Source organism: Sceloporus undulatus, chromosome 2 (assembly GCF_019175285.1).
Source record: "Sceloporus undulatus isolate JIND9_A2432 ecotype Alabama chromosome 2, SceUnd_v1.1, whole genome shotgun sequence".
In the NCBI taxonomy this organism is placed as follows: domain Eukaryota; kingdom Metazoa; phylum Chordata; class Lepidosauria; order Squamata; family Phrynosomatidae; genus Sceloporus; species Sceloporus undulatus.
Genome location: NC_056523.1, coordinates 293,562,211 through 293,579,766, shown reverse-complemented (window position 1 = coordinate 293,579,766; position 17,556 = coordinate 293,562,211). Strand labels below are relative to the sequence as shown.

At 37.0% G+C, this 17,556-nt stretch overlaps 1 protein-coding gene across 5 annotated transcripts in view; it reads left to right on the top strand.

Annotated features, from left to right (window-relative positions):
• The window catches only part of PIK3R1 (phosphoinositide-3-kinase regulatory subunit 1), a 76,388-nt gene extending 60,681 nt beyond the window's left edge, over positions 1 to 15,707 (top strand). For 4 of the 5 annotated variants that reach the window (XM_042453510.1, XM_042453512.1, XM_042453511.1 and 1 more), the window contains 9 exons: positions 3,057 to 3,159; positions 3,830 to 3,928; positions 4,050 to 4,230; positions 5,593 to 5,718; positions 7,967 to 8,109; positions 8,217 to 8,393; positions 8,495 to 8,563; positions 9,714 to 9,884; positions 11,024 to 15,707. In XM_042453510.1, the coding sequence (XP_042309444.1) occupies positions 3,057 to 3,159; positions 3,830 to 3,928; positions 4,050 to 4,230; positions 5,593 to 5,718; positions 7,967 to 8,109; positions 8,217 to 8,393; positions 8,495 to 8,563; positions 9,714 to 9,884; positions 11,024 to 11,213 (1,259 nt within the window). In that variant the 3' untranslated portion in view covers positions 11,214 to 15,707. Of the gene's footprint in view, positions 1 to 1,290; positions 1,682 to 3,056; positions 3,160 to 3,829; positions 3,929 to 4,049; positions 4,231 to 5,592; positions 5,719 to 7,966; positions 8,110 to 8,216; positions 8,394 to 8,494; positions 8,564 to 9,713; positions 9,885 to 11,023 lie in introns of those variants that run through there. The other variant, XM_042453513.1, reaches the window with a different exon arrangement.
• Positions 15,708 to 17,556: the final 1,849 nt, after the last annotated feature.

Below are 17,556 nucleotides of genomic sequence, written 5' to 3'. Positions count from 1 at the left end.
ATATGTGTTTTGTGTGTTTCATAAACTAATTTAAGCAACGTACCTTGGCAACAGAGCTGTTTGGATAGCAGGTGGGCTAAACCCTCAAGTTCAGTGTTTGGACTTGTGTCTGGGTCTGCTGAAGTGTCCTGTTACCCGAGGCAAATGGAAGGAATCTCCGGGGCATGTCTACCTAAATGGATAGGGGTGGGAGGCTACTTGAGGATGGCTTTAAGCATGGCTCTTGTAGGGCAATGTGTGTGTGTGCATGTTTTTGCTGCTGTTGATGCTGTAACCAAGTCCTTGCATGCTCATACATGCCTGGAAGAATAGAACTGGTCAAGAGGTTATTCATATGTGTAGTGCTTAGAGAATGTAAATTAAATTTTGTTTGTGGCTTTCTGCAATACACATTCCACAACAGTTTTAGTATAATGATTTGGTGGTAACAGTAGAACGAATGTGTTAAATATTTTCTATTCCTTGCTTTCCTTTGGTAACTGAGTAAAATGTATAAGTTCCATCATCCATCTTAGCAAGTTTTTTTTATGGAGAGGTAGAGTAAAATACTACCTTTTTTATATAAAAAGACTGTTCTGGCTTGGTTTAATGGGGAAAGGTCTCAGATAGTAAGAGATAATATTAAAGCCGATATGGAGAAGGCTGACAAAGAAATCTTACTCTTTAGGAATTTCCAAAATGGGAAGCACTTGATGAGAGCAAGCCAAGAGAAGCTGTGTGAAACAGGTGTCCCAAAATATGTCTTTGCCCTTAGCTAAGTATGTAATGATTGAGAGGTTGACTTTAATTAAAAAGAAATTGTTTGGTTTCCATTCATTACAGTGTAAAAATTTCATTTTTGTAGTTTACGTTAGGAATGTTTGATCACAGATTTAAAAACAGCAAATGAAAAACAAACTTTATCAAAAATCAGATTATTATATTTGTTAGCCTTAGTGGAAAAAGGCATTTCATAGTGACATTTTCTTACTCCAAGGCACTGTGAATGCTTGAAATAATTTTCAGTACAAAATTTTGCAAGATAAATTTTTATAATATGTTATATCATCCAAAAATGTCCTTTGGCTTGAAAGGTAGATTTCAAATGTGCATAAAACAATGCACACTAGTCCATATTAAACAGTAGAACGCTGTGACTTGAAAAGTAATCCAGCTCTCCGTATACTGAGAAATCTACTGTATTGAAAGAAAATGCTTCCTGCTGCAGCATATCAGCCTTTTGTCAAACTGCCAGCAGTGGAATGTACCAAGCAGCAGACAGAAAAGATTAAAGGGGGGGGGGGGATCAGCGTAAACTGAGAACATGTTCAGTGTTCTTTATAAATAAGATCAGGTGCCGGTCATAAGTGTCTGTTCTTTCTGAAATGACAATTTTTGTAAGATTAACAACGAATAACAAAAATGATGAAACAGGAGTGGTCCAGTGACATTATTTTTGACATGATTGGCTGGGGATTATGATGTAATAGGTTACAGTGCAGCCCCTTATAGGTTTTAAAATGAATTCCAAGACACCATTACAAAGAGATCTTGACTGTTTCCTTATAACTGAGTTTTCTCACTGAAACTCATACAATGTACACCACTGTCTGGAACATGGAAGAGCTGGACATAGACTATCCTAGGACAGATATAAATTGTGGCACGGACTTGATGTTTTACATAGAAATGGACCCACCAGGTAATGCTGCAGAGCTATTGTTGAAGACTTGCATATTTTTGGATGTTACAGCAGCTGTTCTTTAAGCAGAATCTAATGCTTAGGGTTAACATACAGTAATTTGTTGCTGAATTAAATTGTTTTTAGCACAAGAAAAGGGAATCAGGAAGAGGTTTTGTGCAAAATCATTTTCATCTTCTTTAATGAATTGTTATGTGCTTGCTGTTTTAGTTTCTTCTCTCACCTGTAGGTCTGCTTATTATTGTAAAACTAGTCCTGTTTTCTGTGTCACAGCAGAAGCATAATCATGTTTCCTTGAAACAATGGTGGCATTTTAAATTATTGGAATATTGTTGTAATGGTTATATCTGATTATTTTGACTTGTAATAATTTTGGAATATCATTAGAGTGCATGAAACCTGAACAATGCAACATTCATTTTTATGTACTTGTTTGTTTTTTTAAAATATATGTGCTCTGTGTGTGTGTGTGTGTGTGTGTGTGTGTGTGTGTAGGACTGAATCTACCAGTTGAATTAATTTTTTTTAAGAAGAATAATCTTGATTCCAGTGTTTTCCTGCTTTAGCTAGTAAGCAAGGAATGCTGCAGTATCTTCTTTGGCATCCACTGGTGTATAGATGCAGTTTTGACATTGAGCAGAATGAATGTGTTTTTTAAAATCAGTTTTGCCACCTGGAACAGTTTTATCCTATAGAATATTAAGATTAACAGCTGGGTTATGTGGGTCACAGATGGGTTGCTTGAAGTGATTTTTGGCAGATTATTATGCAAAATGCAGAGGATCAGAGAAACCTAGTTCTTTCCCAAAAATATATAGCAATACCATGAATCTGATGGTTTTGGTTATTACTCACAGCAGTGTTGGGGCTAGAAAACAAAATCATTCTTTCTAGGTGATTAAATAGAGTGGAAGTGGGGAAAGGTTATGGAAAAACTTCATTACATAAAACGATCTAAATAAGTTAATAGAAAGGATGGGGAGTGACATGGGGGAAACTTCAGTTTATATCTTTTGAAGTACAAATTGCAGCTTGTCCTAGATGGAAAAGGGGAGGAGCTGTTCTCCTTGGCTGGGAACATAAGACCTTTAAGTAATCCAAGCTGCAATCCTATTCACACTTAACCAGTGAAAGGCACATTAAACATAGTAGGACTTGATTAGTAATACAAATGTTAGGGTCCAGTCTACTTGCAAAGGAATGGATTTTGTTTACTGAGATGGAAGGACAGGCTTAAAAATGCTGATCCTGAAAAACAAATTAAAAAGCTCCAAAAATCACCTGCTTCTGAATAAATATTATAATTAATTAATTGAGGAACTACATTGCATGTTTTGTACAGAAAAACTAAGATCTTATTTCCTTTCACTTGCAGCACTGCCTCCTAAGCCTCCAAAGCCTAATACTGTAACAAATAACGGTATGAATAACAACATGTCTCTGCAAGATGCTGAATGGTACTGGGGAGATATCTCAAGGTAAGGGCAAAAGGACACCTTTTATTATAATGAATACGTGTGTGTGTGTGTGTGTGTGTGTGTGTGTGTGTGTGTGTGTGTGGTTTTGGCAGGTAATCTATTTAATGGGAACTACTGAAGTATTTTTAAATTTTTGGTAGCCTTGTCATAAGTGTCCATTTGTAAAGCATTAAAATATATGGCCAAAAGCTAGTAATGCATCATAAAACACAAGTGTGCTAAATGTTTCACTGTCAATTTACTACTGGGCAGGGGTGATTTTAGAAACATGTCAAGAGTAACAACATTTTTAAGCATCTAACACACTGTTACTACAGAAGACTGAGAAGTGGCATTATTTGTAATGTTTGTATTTAGGTTAAAAATAGCATGACATAAGTATTTTTCATGGTATAAACATCTTAGAACAAGTGGGGGAAGCACTATCCAATATAATAACTGTGTTAGGCAAGGCAAATAACTAGAAGAGTTGATCTGTAGATTCTAAATGTTTGCACTCTGCAAAATTAGAAAATAAAATGGGCAAAAAGTATGTTCCTAGTAAAAGTCTAGTATTTTCTTAGTATTTTTTTCTGATAAAAGCGTAGTTTTTTTTATCTTATATATATATATATATATGGGATTTCAAAATAAGAAGCTGAACTAGATGTTGCCTTTGGTTCCATTGCAGGGAAGAAGTCAATGAGAAGCTTCGTGACACTGCAGATGGTACATTCCTGGTACGAGATGCCTCCACCAAAATGCATGGGGACTATACGCTTACACTAAGGTGAAGATAACTGAATCAAGATTTTTCATTGAAGCATTTTAAAATATGTCTGAATTTAAGAAAGGCTTTCAGTGTAAACATGTTTAACTCTTTTTTTCATCCCTCTAAATTTTACTTACAGGAAAGGAGGAAATAATAAATTAATTAAAATATTTCACCGAGATGGGAAATATGGCTTTTCGGATCCATTAACGTTCAATTCTGTGGTTGAGCTAATAAACCACTACCGGAATGAGTCTTTAGCTCAGTATAACCCGAAACTGGATGTTAAATTGCTTTACCCTGTATCCAAGTATCAACAGGTAAAACTTTGTTCCTGGGTGGTGTTTGAATTACAGAAAAAATGTAAGCTTACCTTCTGAAGGATTAGCCTTAAATTAATCTGTGAGGGCATTTTAAATAAAGGTCTTTAAAAACAGTGACTAGAATCATGTTCAGTAGTTATGAGATCATAAACTGGACCTATGATCTCATAGGTGCTGGGCAGTTACATTTACAGTGGACCCTTGTTATACGCTGGAGTTTGGTTCCAAAATCCCCCGTGTATAACAAAATCCATGTATGCTCAAGTCCCATTAAATATGACATAGCAAAATGGTGTCCCTTATAAAAAATGGAAAATCAAGGTTTGGTATTTGAAATTTATACTTTTTTTTAATATTTTCAAACCATGGATGCTTGAATCCATGTATACAAAATCCGTGTATAAGAAGGGCCGACTGTACACTTGTTGACAACTGGACATGACTGCCAAACCCTACCTTTTAAACCTGGAAGCACCCCAACCAAGCGGTTTCCAAGGGGTTACAGATCTTGACACTGGGAAATGACATGTGATCTACCAGTCAGTGATCTACCAGTAGTGTGGCATCTTGAGAGAAGTAGTGGCAGGACCCCAAGACGGTGGGGTGGGGGCTTTCCAGCTCTATTCTAGACATGTGCTGCAGATGTCCTGTTCCAGTTCCCTGGTCTGCAGTGCTTCAGAAGTCCTCCAACTGGGGCACTGCCAGGCTGAAAAAGTATCTTATTGGGGAAGTTGCATCATCAGGTGTAACTACAACAATCCTGATAATGCTGGATCTCAGCCATTGTTTCTCTTGAAGTCACCTTTAAGTGTTATGCCTAATTATCGCTAGAATATGTCTTTGACTTCATCAAATGCAAAAATAGGGTCTTTTCTACATCAAGAGACTCGTGTCACAATGTGTCTGTTCATATAAACTGATCACAGGATTCTGTGTACTGGTTTTTGCTATAACAAAGTTCCTTTCCTACAGTATGCATTAACATCCAAATCACTTTTTATTTATAATCATGACTTGTTTGCATATATAATAATTTTAAGTAACAAAAAAAGGACAAACTTATGATTCCTCATGGTATGAATGTTTTGGGTTAGGCTAGAATCTATCATTGCATCTGATGGTCAGATAAGCTTATTCCACAATAAAATGTGAGTGTTGTACATCTGCTTTTGGTGCCAATATTATCTGCAGTGCACTTAGTCTTGTGTGGAATCAATTCTTCATGTTGTAGGAAAATTTAAAGTGTGGATGTTAATTCTTTTACAAATGATAATACTTGCTTGATGATTATTTTATGGAAAATACCCATACTGCAAAATGTTCTTCACTAGGTCTGTTTGTATGTATGTCTTTTTCCAGGATCAAGTTGTGAAAGAAGATAGCATTGAAGCTGTTGGAAAGAAATTACATGAATATAATATCCAGTTCCAAGAAAAAAACAGAGAGTATGACAGACTCTATGAGGACTACACAAGAACATCTCAGGTGAGCAGAGTTCAATATCAGTCACATACCGAACCTATACAGTGATCTACCACATTAGGACACATGCTAACAATTTTCAGAGTTCAAAATTTGACATTTCAGAGATTTTGATCTGACTGCTATGATCATATTCTCCATATGCTGAGTACCAACCAATTTGCAAATGTTCTGCTCTCCAGTCACTTGCAGGTGCACTAATACGATATTAATTACTGACTCAAAATAAAAAAAATATGCTGATTACAGCAGGGAAATTAATGTTTAGCGTACTGCACTGATGTCGCAGTCACTGATGTAATCAGCAGGGTTGAACAGCTAGGAATCTGTTTCCTGCAAATGGTCCCCATAGTATATCTAGAAGAAACAAATTTTTAGGGAAAATATTTCAGTTGGTGAATTAGTGTATGGTTCCTTGTTTAAAAAAAAAACCCTCATCCTGCATTGTAGTAGAGTTATAGAATTGGAATCATTGAGTTGGAAGTGGCCTCATTTGTCCAGCCTCCTGCACAGTGCAGCATCTCCAGCTAAAACATCTCTGAAGTAGCTTCCGAGTTAGCAGGATTGTTGCGTGCAAACAGGTTTGTTATTTTATGACACGTGGCGCTTTAATGCTTTATTGTAAAGATGACCACCCTGTATTTTTTCCAGCAAGTAAGAAGGGAGCTGTTTTTGATAAGGATATTGTTGTCAATTCTGTTTGATCAAACAGAATTATGTAGTTTGCAGTTGTCTGAATTCTGTAATTTTGTTAGTTAACTATAAAATTCTCTCTAAAACAAGACTGTTTTAAAATTAAGAAAATGACTTTATGGTCAAACCGTGTTAAAGTGCTTATGGAGAGTTATTGTTGTTGTTGTTGTTCATTCAAGTTGCTTCTGTATTATGGCGACCGTAAGGTGAACCTATCATGGGGATTTCTTGGCAAGATTTGTTTAGAGGAGGTTTGCCCTTGCCTTTCTCTGAGGCTTAGAGCATGGAACATGCCCAAGGTCATCCAGTAGGGTTCATGGCTGAGCTGGGAACCAAACCCTGATCTCCAGAGTCATAGTCCAACACTAAAACCACTGTGCCATGCTGGCTCATGCTGGGGAATTAGCCAAATTTAAATTGGGAAAAGTCTTAGATGAATGTAATACTAGAAATAAATGTTCATAGTATTAAAAGTAGTGTAAATGTTGATGATACATTAGATGTATGTATGTTTATAATTTATCTTTTTTGTAAGTTTGCATATATGCAGTATATGGCAGAGAACCTAGCTTCTAAAGAATGTCATCAAGCATAGCCAAAAGCAAAGACAAGTCTGCATAGGATTTATTTTTCTTTTCTGTGCCATATCACAGATAACAATCTATGTAAACATATAATTTCAGAAGAAATTTGTTGCAGGGTAGTTGTTGCATGTGAAGAGTCCCAGGAGGAGATCCTGGCATCTCCAGTTAGGGCACGGAAAGAATACGGTCGGCTTTCCACATTAGCTGCTTTGATTTTCGTAGATTTAATCATTCATGGATTTGATTCATATGTTCTCTCTAAGTTCTTCACTACAACTCAATGGCCAGCTTTCACCAGACGTTGCTTTGGAGTACCTAGAGATTCTTAGAGAAAATACTTCTCTAGGCATTTCTGGTGGGTGTTGACCATAAACTTGCAGCCTTCCCACTTTCACAGGAGTCCTGGGTCCCTAATTCCAGCAGATGTGGAGGGCCCACTGTACTCTTTGACACCCTGCAGGGTTTCTGCCAATTAGTTTAGATAATGCCAACTATCAGTCAGATGAATGATCTGATTGGATGAGTTCCATGATCAAAACTGATGTTCTGTACATCAGAGAGAATGACGGAGGGATGACATGATTGTACTCTTTAAATATCTAAAGGACTGCCAAATAGAAGAAGGTGCAGGGTTGTTCTCTGCTGCCTGAAAGGGTAGGAGCAGGTCTAATGTTTTGAAGCTGAACTTTACAAAGAGATGCTGAACAATGGAACCAATTACCTAGTGAGGTGCTGGGGTCTTTTTCTCTGGATGTCTTCAAAAAGAGGTGGGACAACTACCTGCTAGGGATGCTCGAGTAGGAAGTTGAACTCAATGGCCTATGGGGCCCCAACCAGCCCTATGATTCTATGTAGGCAACCTCTCATGTTGGTTTATTGGTATTAAAAAGAATCTTGCTACCAATGTACTTTAAATGCAGAATAACCAATCATTTTCAGAGCTTTACTGATGTTGCAAGTCTTCTCCTGTTTAGGAAATTCAGATGAAAAGAACTGCTATTGAAGCATTTAATGAAACCATAAAAATATTTGAGGAGCAGTGCCAAACACAGGAGCGATACAGCAAAGAATATATTGAAAAATTCAAACGGGAAGGAAATGAGAAAGAAATACAAAGGTTGGTAGTAACTGTATTTTCAATTATATAAAATTGCACTAAAACTACAAACCTGGACAGTGCCTGAGAATCTGAGCAGGTTATAACATATATTTCCCCCCCCCTAGAATTATGCACAACTATGAAAAACTGAAATCTCGAATCAGTGAAATTGTGGATAGTCGGCATAGACTAGAAGAAGATTTAAAGAAGCAAGCTGCTGAATACAGGGAGATTGATAAACGCATGAACAGCATAAAACCAGACCTTATACAGCTCAGAAAGACTAGAGACCAGTACTTGATGTAAGTAGCTATAGCTGACAGATAAAAGTGCAGTCCTTCCACAAAGTCCAGATTTTATAACTATTACCATAACTAACCATGTCTTCAAAATTACTTTCCAGGTGGCTGACTCAGAAAGGTGTTCGGCAAAAGAAGCTGAATGAATGGCTTGGCAATGAAAATACAGAAGAGTGAGTATCCAAAGTCCTTGTGAACTTTATGTCAGTTAAATTCTAGTTGAGCACAACATACTCAACAACAGGATGTAAATTTTCTCATAGGCTACTGCAAGATGCCTTATGGTGCCTTGTTCTACAAGGACCACCTAGGCATCATGGTTACTTTTTCTGACAGCAGGAGCCTAAGAGATGAATCCTCAATCATTTAAGATAAATAAATAGATTTCAAAAGTGAAGGCTAACATTTCCAGTTTTCTCGCTACCTTGATACTTTAGGCTTGTATCTTTTGACTTCAAAAGACTATGGGGGAAGGGATATAGCTTTTATATGTCATCTACTTCTCCTTCGAATTTGGGTTCAAGATGGATATTATAATGCTGGTTGTTAAGCTAGACATTACCTAAATGGGTGGTCTTTAGTCCTTTCTTTTCTCTTCAATAAAGGGAAGCAATCACTATCCATACAGCAATTGCACACAGTTCACTGGCTTATGTGCCAGACCCAGTGTATAAAAGGGCCATAATCTTCTGTTGAATCCACACTTGTGACTTAAGGTAAACATACCTGTTAGGAACAGCAACTGAGTGAAAATGCAACAAGTTTGAAGCATTCAGCAAAAGAAGACAAATAACAAAATCTACAGAGAAAAACACAAGGGGACTCTAGTGCTGTTTCACTCTGTTTACAAGAACAATTTGCATTGCTCCCAACTTGTTCATAAGGCAATTTTCTGATATTGATTGATTGATTGATAGCAATATCTGTTTTCAGTCAACAAATAGTCTGTGTGAAATAATGTATGCTACTATCTTAGTGCACCCCAAATCACCTCATGTTGAACTGTTCAGCATTGCCACCAGTGTAGCACCCTTATTAGTAGCCATACAACAAGTACTGCATGGCATATTATTTTTCTTTAATTTCTTTATTGTTATAATGGGTAGCTGATAATAATTTTCATATTCTTAATGAATTTTGACATGCAAAGGTTGGAATAGCAGATATACAAGTTTGAAATTTTAGTTCTGCTTTCCTAAATTTTGGAAGATAAATGAGGGAACTATGATTAGGAAATTGATTGTTTCTAAGCCTTTGCTTGAAAATACTAAATGAGCTATATTTTCAACTCATTAATGAAATTAATTTGTGTGTTTTAAATAGCCAATACTCTATGGTGGAAGATGATGAGGATTTGCCTCATCATGATGAGCGCACATGGAATGTTGGAAATATCAACAGAAGTCAAGCTGAAAATTTACTACGTGGAAAACGGGATGGAACATTCCTTGTTCGTGAAAGCAGTAAACAGGGCTGCTATGCCTGCTCTGTTGTGTATGTATCTAATTGTTTTTGTCTACTTATGAAGCAGTAGACTGAGCAATAAATCAGTCTTCCTTTTCCCCATCCTATCTCAATCCCACTCTTGTCTAGAATAAAATTTAAACAAAAAACAATTAAAGATATTGTTTTAAACTAGCCTCCTCCAGTATGATGCCTTCCAGTTGTGATGATTGACCATTCTCATCATCCCCAACTAGCATGCCAATGGCTGATGAAGATGGGTATTGTCATCTTACATATCTGGAGGGCACCAGTTTATATAACTGTTAATTTCTTTATCCTAGTGGTTGCTAAACATTTTGGTGGCATATGTTACAAACCTATTTGTCCCACCAACTAATCTAGAATATTTATATGCTTATCCATCATTCTGTACCAGTGCATATGTGAGCTACCGTCACTAGTCTCAGTTTCTGTCAACTTAGCAGTTAGAAAGCATGTAAAAGTGCAAGTAGATAAATAGGTACCCCTTTGATGGGAAGGTAACAGTGTTCTGTGCAGCCATGCAGGATACATGAGCATGGAGTCATTTTTTATAATGCTGGCTCCCTTGGCTTAGTAACAGAGATGAGCCCCCTACAGTTGGACACAATTAGACAACCTTGTCAAAGGGGAAACATTTATTTAACACCCCCCCCTCCCAAGTTCACCACCCATCAAAAAGAACCTCCAGAAACTGAAATCAAAAGTGACTTCTGGTTACCTCTGAATTGGGTAGAGGACTGATTTTGGGAGAAGGGCTGTGGTCTTTGAGGAGGAGGCCATGGAGTGAAATTTGGTATGCACTCCCATCAGAGTTGCCCATCCCCATGTTACTAGATGAGAGTTCAGTTATGATGGTGGAGGGGCACCAGTAGAATACTATTCTCCCGGGTAAATGTACAGTATATAAGATTAAAATCTGAAGATTGATAAGTATTCTGAGAGATGTGGAAGTGTAACAAAAAAGGGGGAATTTTATATAATGTAGTAGTGAATACAAAGTACTGAAATATTGTTGGTTCAGCACAAATATGTCAAGTTGTTTTTGGCTACACAACAATCACAAGTCAAAGCATATTTTTCCCATCTTATTTAAAAGAGAAACAAAGTGTTGGCAACTTAAAAAACAACTTTTTTTCTTCACTTAGGGTGGATGGTGAAGTGAAGCACTGTGTTATCAACAAAACACCTACCGGTTATGGATTCGCTGAGCCATATAACTTGTACAACTCACTGAAAGAACTGGTGCTACATTATCAACACACATCACTAGTGCAGCACAATGACTCTCTCAATGTCACACTAGCCTATCCAGTATATGCACAACAGAGGCGATGAAGATGTTAATACTCTTGGGTTTGTCTGTTTTTATTCAATGCCCACAAAGATAATTCAGCAGCAGTCCTGAGGCCTCTGGATAGTGAATGCTCTTGAGCTGGAGCTAAGGTGTCAAAGCCATCTGTCTTCAGATGGGACTGAAGCTTCCTTCACAACCGCGGTGGAGAAATAGCTGTGTTGAGAGCTGTGGACACACATTTCTAATCTAAAGTGCTTTTTTTGGTGGGGGAAAAAACCCTAAGCAAAGGAAAAAAGAAGAGAGAAGTGCTATACCTGTCTCACTGCAGGGACATAGAGGCCTTTAACCATGGTGCTTGTTGACCATTTCCTTGAAGCTTTAAGAGCTCAAATGTTGGAACTCTGAAGACCCCAAAGTGCAGCAGGGGCTGTATAAATGGCAACATAATTTCTCAGTTGTGACTTGGGTGATGCAGCTGTATGTGGTGGGTGCAAGATGCCCAAAGCTGTGGATTGCTGATTTTCTGAAGAATATGTAGCAGAATGGCACTTTTGTTTTTAAAGGACACTTTAAAAGACTTGACAGTGTGTTTGTCAGAAAAATGGATATTGTAACAGAAGTGCCAGGAAGTGTTTTTGTTTAGACATTGAAAATCCTGTTTTGAGAAGATATTTAAGACTGAAGAAAACTGGACTATTACAGCCTATGCTATATAATATGTACATAGTTCTGGATGACTAACTATCATAGATGGATACTGTGTCAATACCAAACTCATTCTGTTCATTATTTGTTTTTGTTTTTTGTTCCTTTTTTGGAAAGCTGAATCCTTACACTGCTATGCAATACTTCATTTTCTATAGGCTGTTACTGGTTCAAGTGTAATTAGGGGATAAGCTTTTTCTGTTTTTTTTCTTCTTTTTGTCATCTCAAAATGTTCTCTTAACACTTATTTTTGTGTTAATTTTCATTTTGTTCAATCTCTCCCTCCTCCCCTCTATTTTAAAAAGAAATGTATAGACTGTCAGTAAAAGCTGGCTTCAAAATTAAAACTATGAGCTATTTTAACAGGGTTTGTCCCCCTTTTTATATAGTATTGGGCTGCTAGCTCAACGTTAAAATTGAAATTTTCCTTTTTAACTAAAAATTTTGTTGGGCAGTGCCTGATAACCTTCAAAGCTGCTTTATTCAATAAAAATATATAAACATTGCAAAGTATCACTGAGTCCAACAATATTGTTTGGAAATTATCTTCAGATGTTGGCATCCCACTATGTATTATCCATTTTTTAGATTTGTGTCCTAAGAGTGTTTATATTTGGAAGAGGACATTTACTTTGAAGGAAACAGATGAAAACAAAGACTGATAGTGTAATTAAAGTAAATTTAATTCTTCAGAGAAAATCATGTGAAATTTTGACCAATCATTCTGAACATGGCATCAATTTACTTTTCACATCACACAGAGAAACAATTTTGGTTGTTTTATTTTTTTAAATATACATTCATTTGGCATATATATTTCATATTATATAACAGAAGAAAAATAATTTTAGGAAGCCCTATTTTGGTGATACGTATTTCCCACAGTTAATTTTTGGTTACTTTTATGTTTCTGTGAAATAAAATAAGCAAAGATTCTCATCTGAACAGACAAACAAATCAGGTAACAATGGGGCAAAAATAATGATAGAAACACAAAACTTCAGTTTTAATAGTATTTTACCAAATTCTGCACTTCTTTAACAACATTAAAAACATGGTTCTGTTTTCTGTTTTACAATTAGTTAAGGAACCTTTTTTTTAGTGAATAAGCAAAAAGATATATCCTCTGGAGCTCTTTATGGTTTTCACCTGTTAGGCAATCTGTGCTTCTTAAAATGAAGCATTAAGGACTACTTGTACATATATTTTTTGTATCATTTGCTAACATTATAGGTATGTTAGTTTTGTTCCCTTTTTTAAAAATTTACCAGTATCTTTTGTATTTGATGCTGTGTGAGGCGATTGTTTATATGTTGACTTTTGCTTTCCTGAGGAATGTGGTTTATTTCAGCATACTTTAGAGTTCAGTTCAAACTCCTCTGAAAGTCAGTGGGAATTTTGCCAGCCTTCAGAAAAAGATTTGGAAGGATAGTTTTTTGTGGCTTCTTCAGGCTATGTTGCCATGTTCTAGAAGAGTTTATTCCTGACGTTTTGCCAGCATCTACGGCTGGCATGTCCAGAGAATGTATTTGGAAAGAGTTAAGGCTATAGCTGCAAGTTAGAAACTTTAATTCTCTTGCACTGAATTAGTCTCACTACAGTCAATGAAACTACATTTATTCAGGAAGAAGTAAACTAAGACCTCATCTGCACTGCAGAAATAATGCAGTTTGACACTGTTTTAACTGCTATGGCTCAATGCCATGGAATCCTTGGATTTGTTTTGTGACATATTTTACCTGCTATATCAGAGATCTCCAGTACAAGCCGCAGGATGCTGTAGCATTGAGCCATGGCGGTTAAAGCAGTGTCAAACTGCATTATTTCTGCAGTGTAAATGGGGCCTAAATTGCATTTCATCTCACAACAAAGAGCAACCCAAAATGCACACCAGTTTTAATCAGTTCATTTATTCTTCCCCACTAGACATCTCAAGAGTAGGAAAACATGCATTATTGTTTGTGATGGGCAACTTATGACTGGGCTTTGAATAGCAAGTAATTTGTTGTAATATAACCAAAATGCACTTTGATAGAGCAACATGAATGTGCAGCAGTAGGTTCTCATACTTCGCTTATTGTCAGAGAGACAGTTTTGAAAAATTTGGAGGGAAGAGAAAACTGAATTTAAAACTCTTGTTAAAGTGGAAGATCTGGGGCCCAGATTTAGCCCTTCTGTTCCTGTAATCCCCAAAACAGTCAATCAGCACTTTGATTTGACAGTACTGATCATGTGTTTGGTGCTGTGAGCTGTTTCCAGTCTTGATTTAGGACTCATCTATCAGCCTGTAAATCTGAATTGGATATATTGGCTGAGTCTTGAAAATTACATACACAGTACCATTTCTACTAAATGTTCTCAGTCCAGCAGCAGATACACATGCAAAAGCCTGCTCCTGTGCATGCATCTCCCTGTCTGGTTGAGGATACAGAGAGGCAAAACCAAAACTCCTGAACTACAAAGATAACAGGGCTTCTGGAATATGAACTGTGATGTTTATATCATGATAACAACTGCTACAGACAAAACAAGTTATGGATTCCTTAACTTGAGGCTTAGACTTGCGGTCTCCTGATATATTTCTATACATGTGTATGAATGAGAGAGTGAATGGCTGTACTCTAAATGCAATTTTCAGCGACTAAGCATGTGGTGAATTTTTTCTTCAGATTTTCCAGTTGTCCAAACAGGCTGGATGTGATGGGCTGGGAGTGTTCCTAATTGTATTTTAGTGTATGGATTTTGTTGGTACTTGTGTTGCTAGCTGCCCTGAGGGCTCTCTAAACCGTTCAGCTGGAGATGCATTAAAAAAAACACAAATAGAATCATAATTGGAAATTTGTATGAATTGGGAGTGCTCTTTGTATGGAGATAAATTTGATTCAGATATATAGGATTTGTTTTTGTAAATTACATTTGCAAATGGAGGAAGACAATTCTATGTGTAGTCATTATGCTAAACTAAACATGTTCTAACTTCTCTAACTTGTGTTGAAAAAATAAGATACACACTTTCCCCCCACACACTAAATCTTCAGTCTTGAAGAGTGAATGGTATGGGTGCATCTGACTTTAAATTCAAGTAACTGAAAGGCATAGGGAGCTTGGAAAAGGTCATGTTTCTAGAATTTCTTTTAATGTGTAAAGCCAAATTTTATGTTTCAGTGTCAGCTGTTATGTAGAAAAAGTGGCTTTGTCTTGTAATTTAACAATGAGCTATGAAGCTTTTTTGGGGAAAGTATCATTTTGATCTTTTTCATTGGGGAGAATGTTAGTTCAATTTAACACAGTGCTTTTGCTATGCATGGTATTTGTTTAGAGAAGTGATTCCTAAGGTGGCTTTTACTCAGAATCGCTTTCAGAATGGGCAGTTCCAAGCACAATGCCTTCTATGGGACATAATTCAAAATGCAATATTCCTTTCTTTTGGGGGGAAATAATTTTAGTAAGATCTGGTTAAAATGGGCAGATAAAAAATTAGGGGAAAAATAACCTTAACATTGATTTTGTCCCTACAAGATTGCATTAGCTGCCTAAGATGCTGCTATTTTATTCTAAGTTCCCCCACCTTAAAAAAAATCTTAAGCTCTGTTCTGTTAAATAAATGTGTTTTTAAAACATTAAAATTTCTTTGTTTTAATTTTTTTAGGGAGGCAGAGGCTAAATGGATCAGTTGTACATTGCCTTTAAAAGGCAATATTAACAAATGCGCCTCCTTAAAAAATGTTGGCTTTCTAAAATTGATGGAGCTGTTGTCCTGTTTTTAAGTCACTTTGAAAAAAAACTGTACTAGGTTCTTCAACCAGAATAAAAGTGGTTTTGAAACTACACCTGATGTGTGGGCTCCTCAATGAAGGCACTGGCATATAGACTTGCACTTTTTGTATGGGTGTAACATGGAAACAGCGATAAGTAAAGAATGGTAGCACAGAAGTAAGTGTAGGAAGAGATATGCCAGCCCTCCAGCCACCTCCCCACCTCTGTCCTGTTGGTGTGAGCATGGAATGATTTACCTGTCCTTCTGCCATAGGTTGTTCTGACCATTTCGCACATCACAGTAGTGTGATTAACTCCACTGTATGATATGGGTACACATTTCTGTGTGGCTACTGGAGATTAATCCCAGATCATATCTCCTGCAAACTGCATTCTCTTTTTCTTTTCGTTTTTTTTTTTTAAAAAGCTGTGCAGAGACAACTTTTTTAAAAAATCTGTTTTTAAAACCTGATTTTTAAAGAAACATATAGCTTCTGACATTGCTACCAATATTTGATGTGGTGGGTACAAAATGGAGCAGATGTGCCCCCAATAAAAATGTTGAATAAATCGTCAATCTAGTCATGTGGCTCATTCACTGCTATTCAATCCATATATTGCTATTTGATTGAAAGATTAGAAGGGAATCACAGCTGCACACAATTTGCATACAGAAGATACCACATTCAGCCTCTTGCACCACTCAGTAAAAGGGTCAGGTAGCATGTGATGAGAACAGGCCACTGCTTTGACCGATGATGCATGATGATTGATCTGATGCTGCTGATGATGATGATATACCGATATTCCATTCGATCACAGCAGTGTACAACAATTGCAATAACGATACAATACAAGATAAAAATTGCAATAGATAATTAAAACTTACAAAACAGTGCACAGTATACATAAAATCAACATTAAACCAAGCCAGCAATATACTCGAAGATGTTAATCATATGGGGTGGGGGGGGGGTGGGCACACATACCATGGAACATCATGGAAGGCTTGATGAAACAAAAAGGTCTTCAGTCTTTTTTTTAAAGAGATCCAGGGAGGTGGCGGTGCGGAGTTCCTCAGGGAGGGTGTTCCAGATCCCAGGGGCCAAGATAGAAAATGCCCTTTGAGAGGTTGACCTATATCTTGTAGAAGGGATCCTCAATAAACTCTTCCCAGATGACCTGAGTGTGCGGGCGGATTATATGGGGAGAGGCGGTCCTCCAAGTACCCTGGGCCCAAGCCATTTAGGGCTTTATAGGTTATAACCAACACCTTGTATTGTGCCCAGAAGCGAACAGGCAGCCAATGGAGATCATACAAAATTGGTGTTATATGGTTGGATAGTTTCTGTAGTTAGATAGTAGCTAGTTAATTCCTATTAAGAAAGTAGGTCTGGTGGTTCTCCAGGAGAAACCAAGCAACATTAGTTCCTGGGAAATATTCTGGAGGTCTGTGTTCTATAAATGCATAGGTTGCTCAGTACACAGCAGAAGAAAGTTGCTTCTGCAAAAGGAGTCATAAATCAAAGGGGGAAACCTGTTCAGAATAAAAGAACTGACCATTAGAAATATATTCATATTTATTACAGTTATTAAATCTTATTAAATTATCCATATTTATTAAAGTTATTACATTTTAATTTATTAAATGTTCTCAGGGCCATGTACAGCATATAATAAGGCAGTGCTCAGGCTGCTTTCAATAACTTCATTAAAGCTGGAGAGAAGGCTAAAACCACGCCAAACAGCTTGTTGTGTGCCTTCAAGTGATTTCTGATAAAGCAACACTAAACCTATCACAGGGTATTCTTGGCAAGATTTATTCAGAGAAGGCTTGCCACTGTCCTCGGAGACTGAGAGAGAGTGAATTGCTCTGGGGTCACCTCATGAGTTTCCATGGCCAAGCCATGATTCAGATCCTCA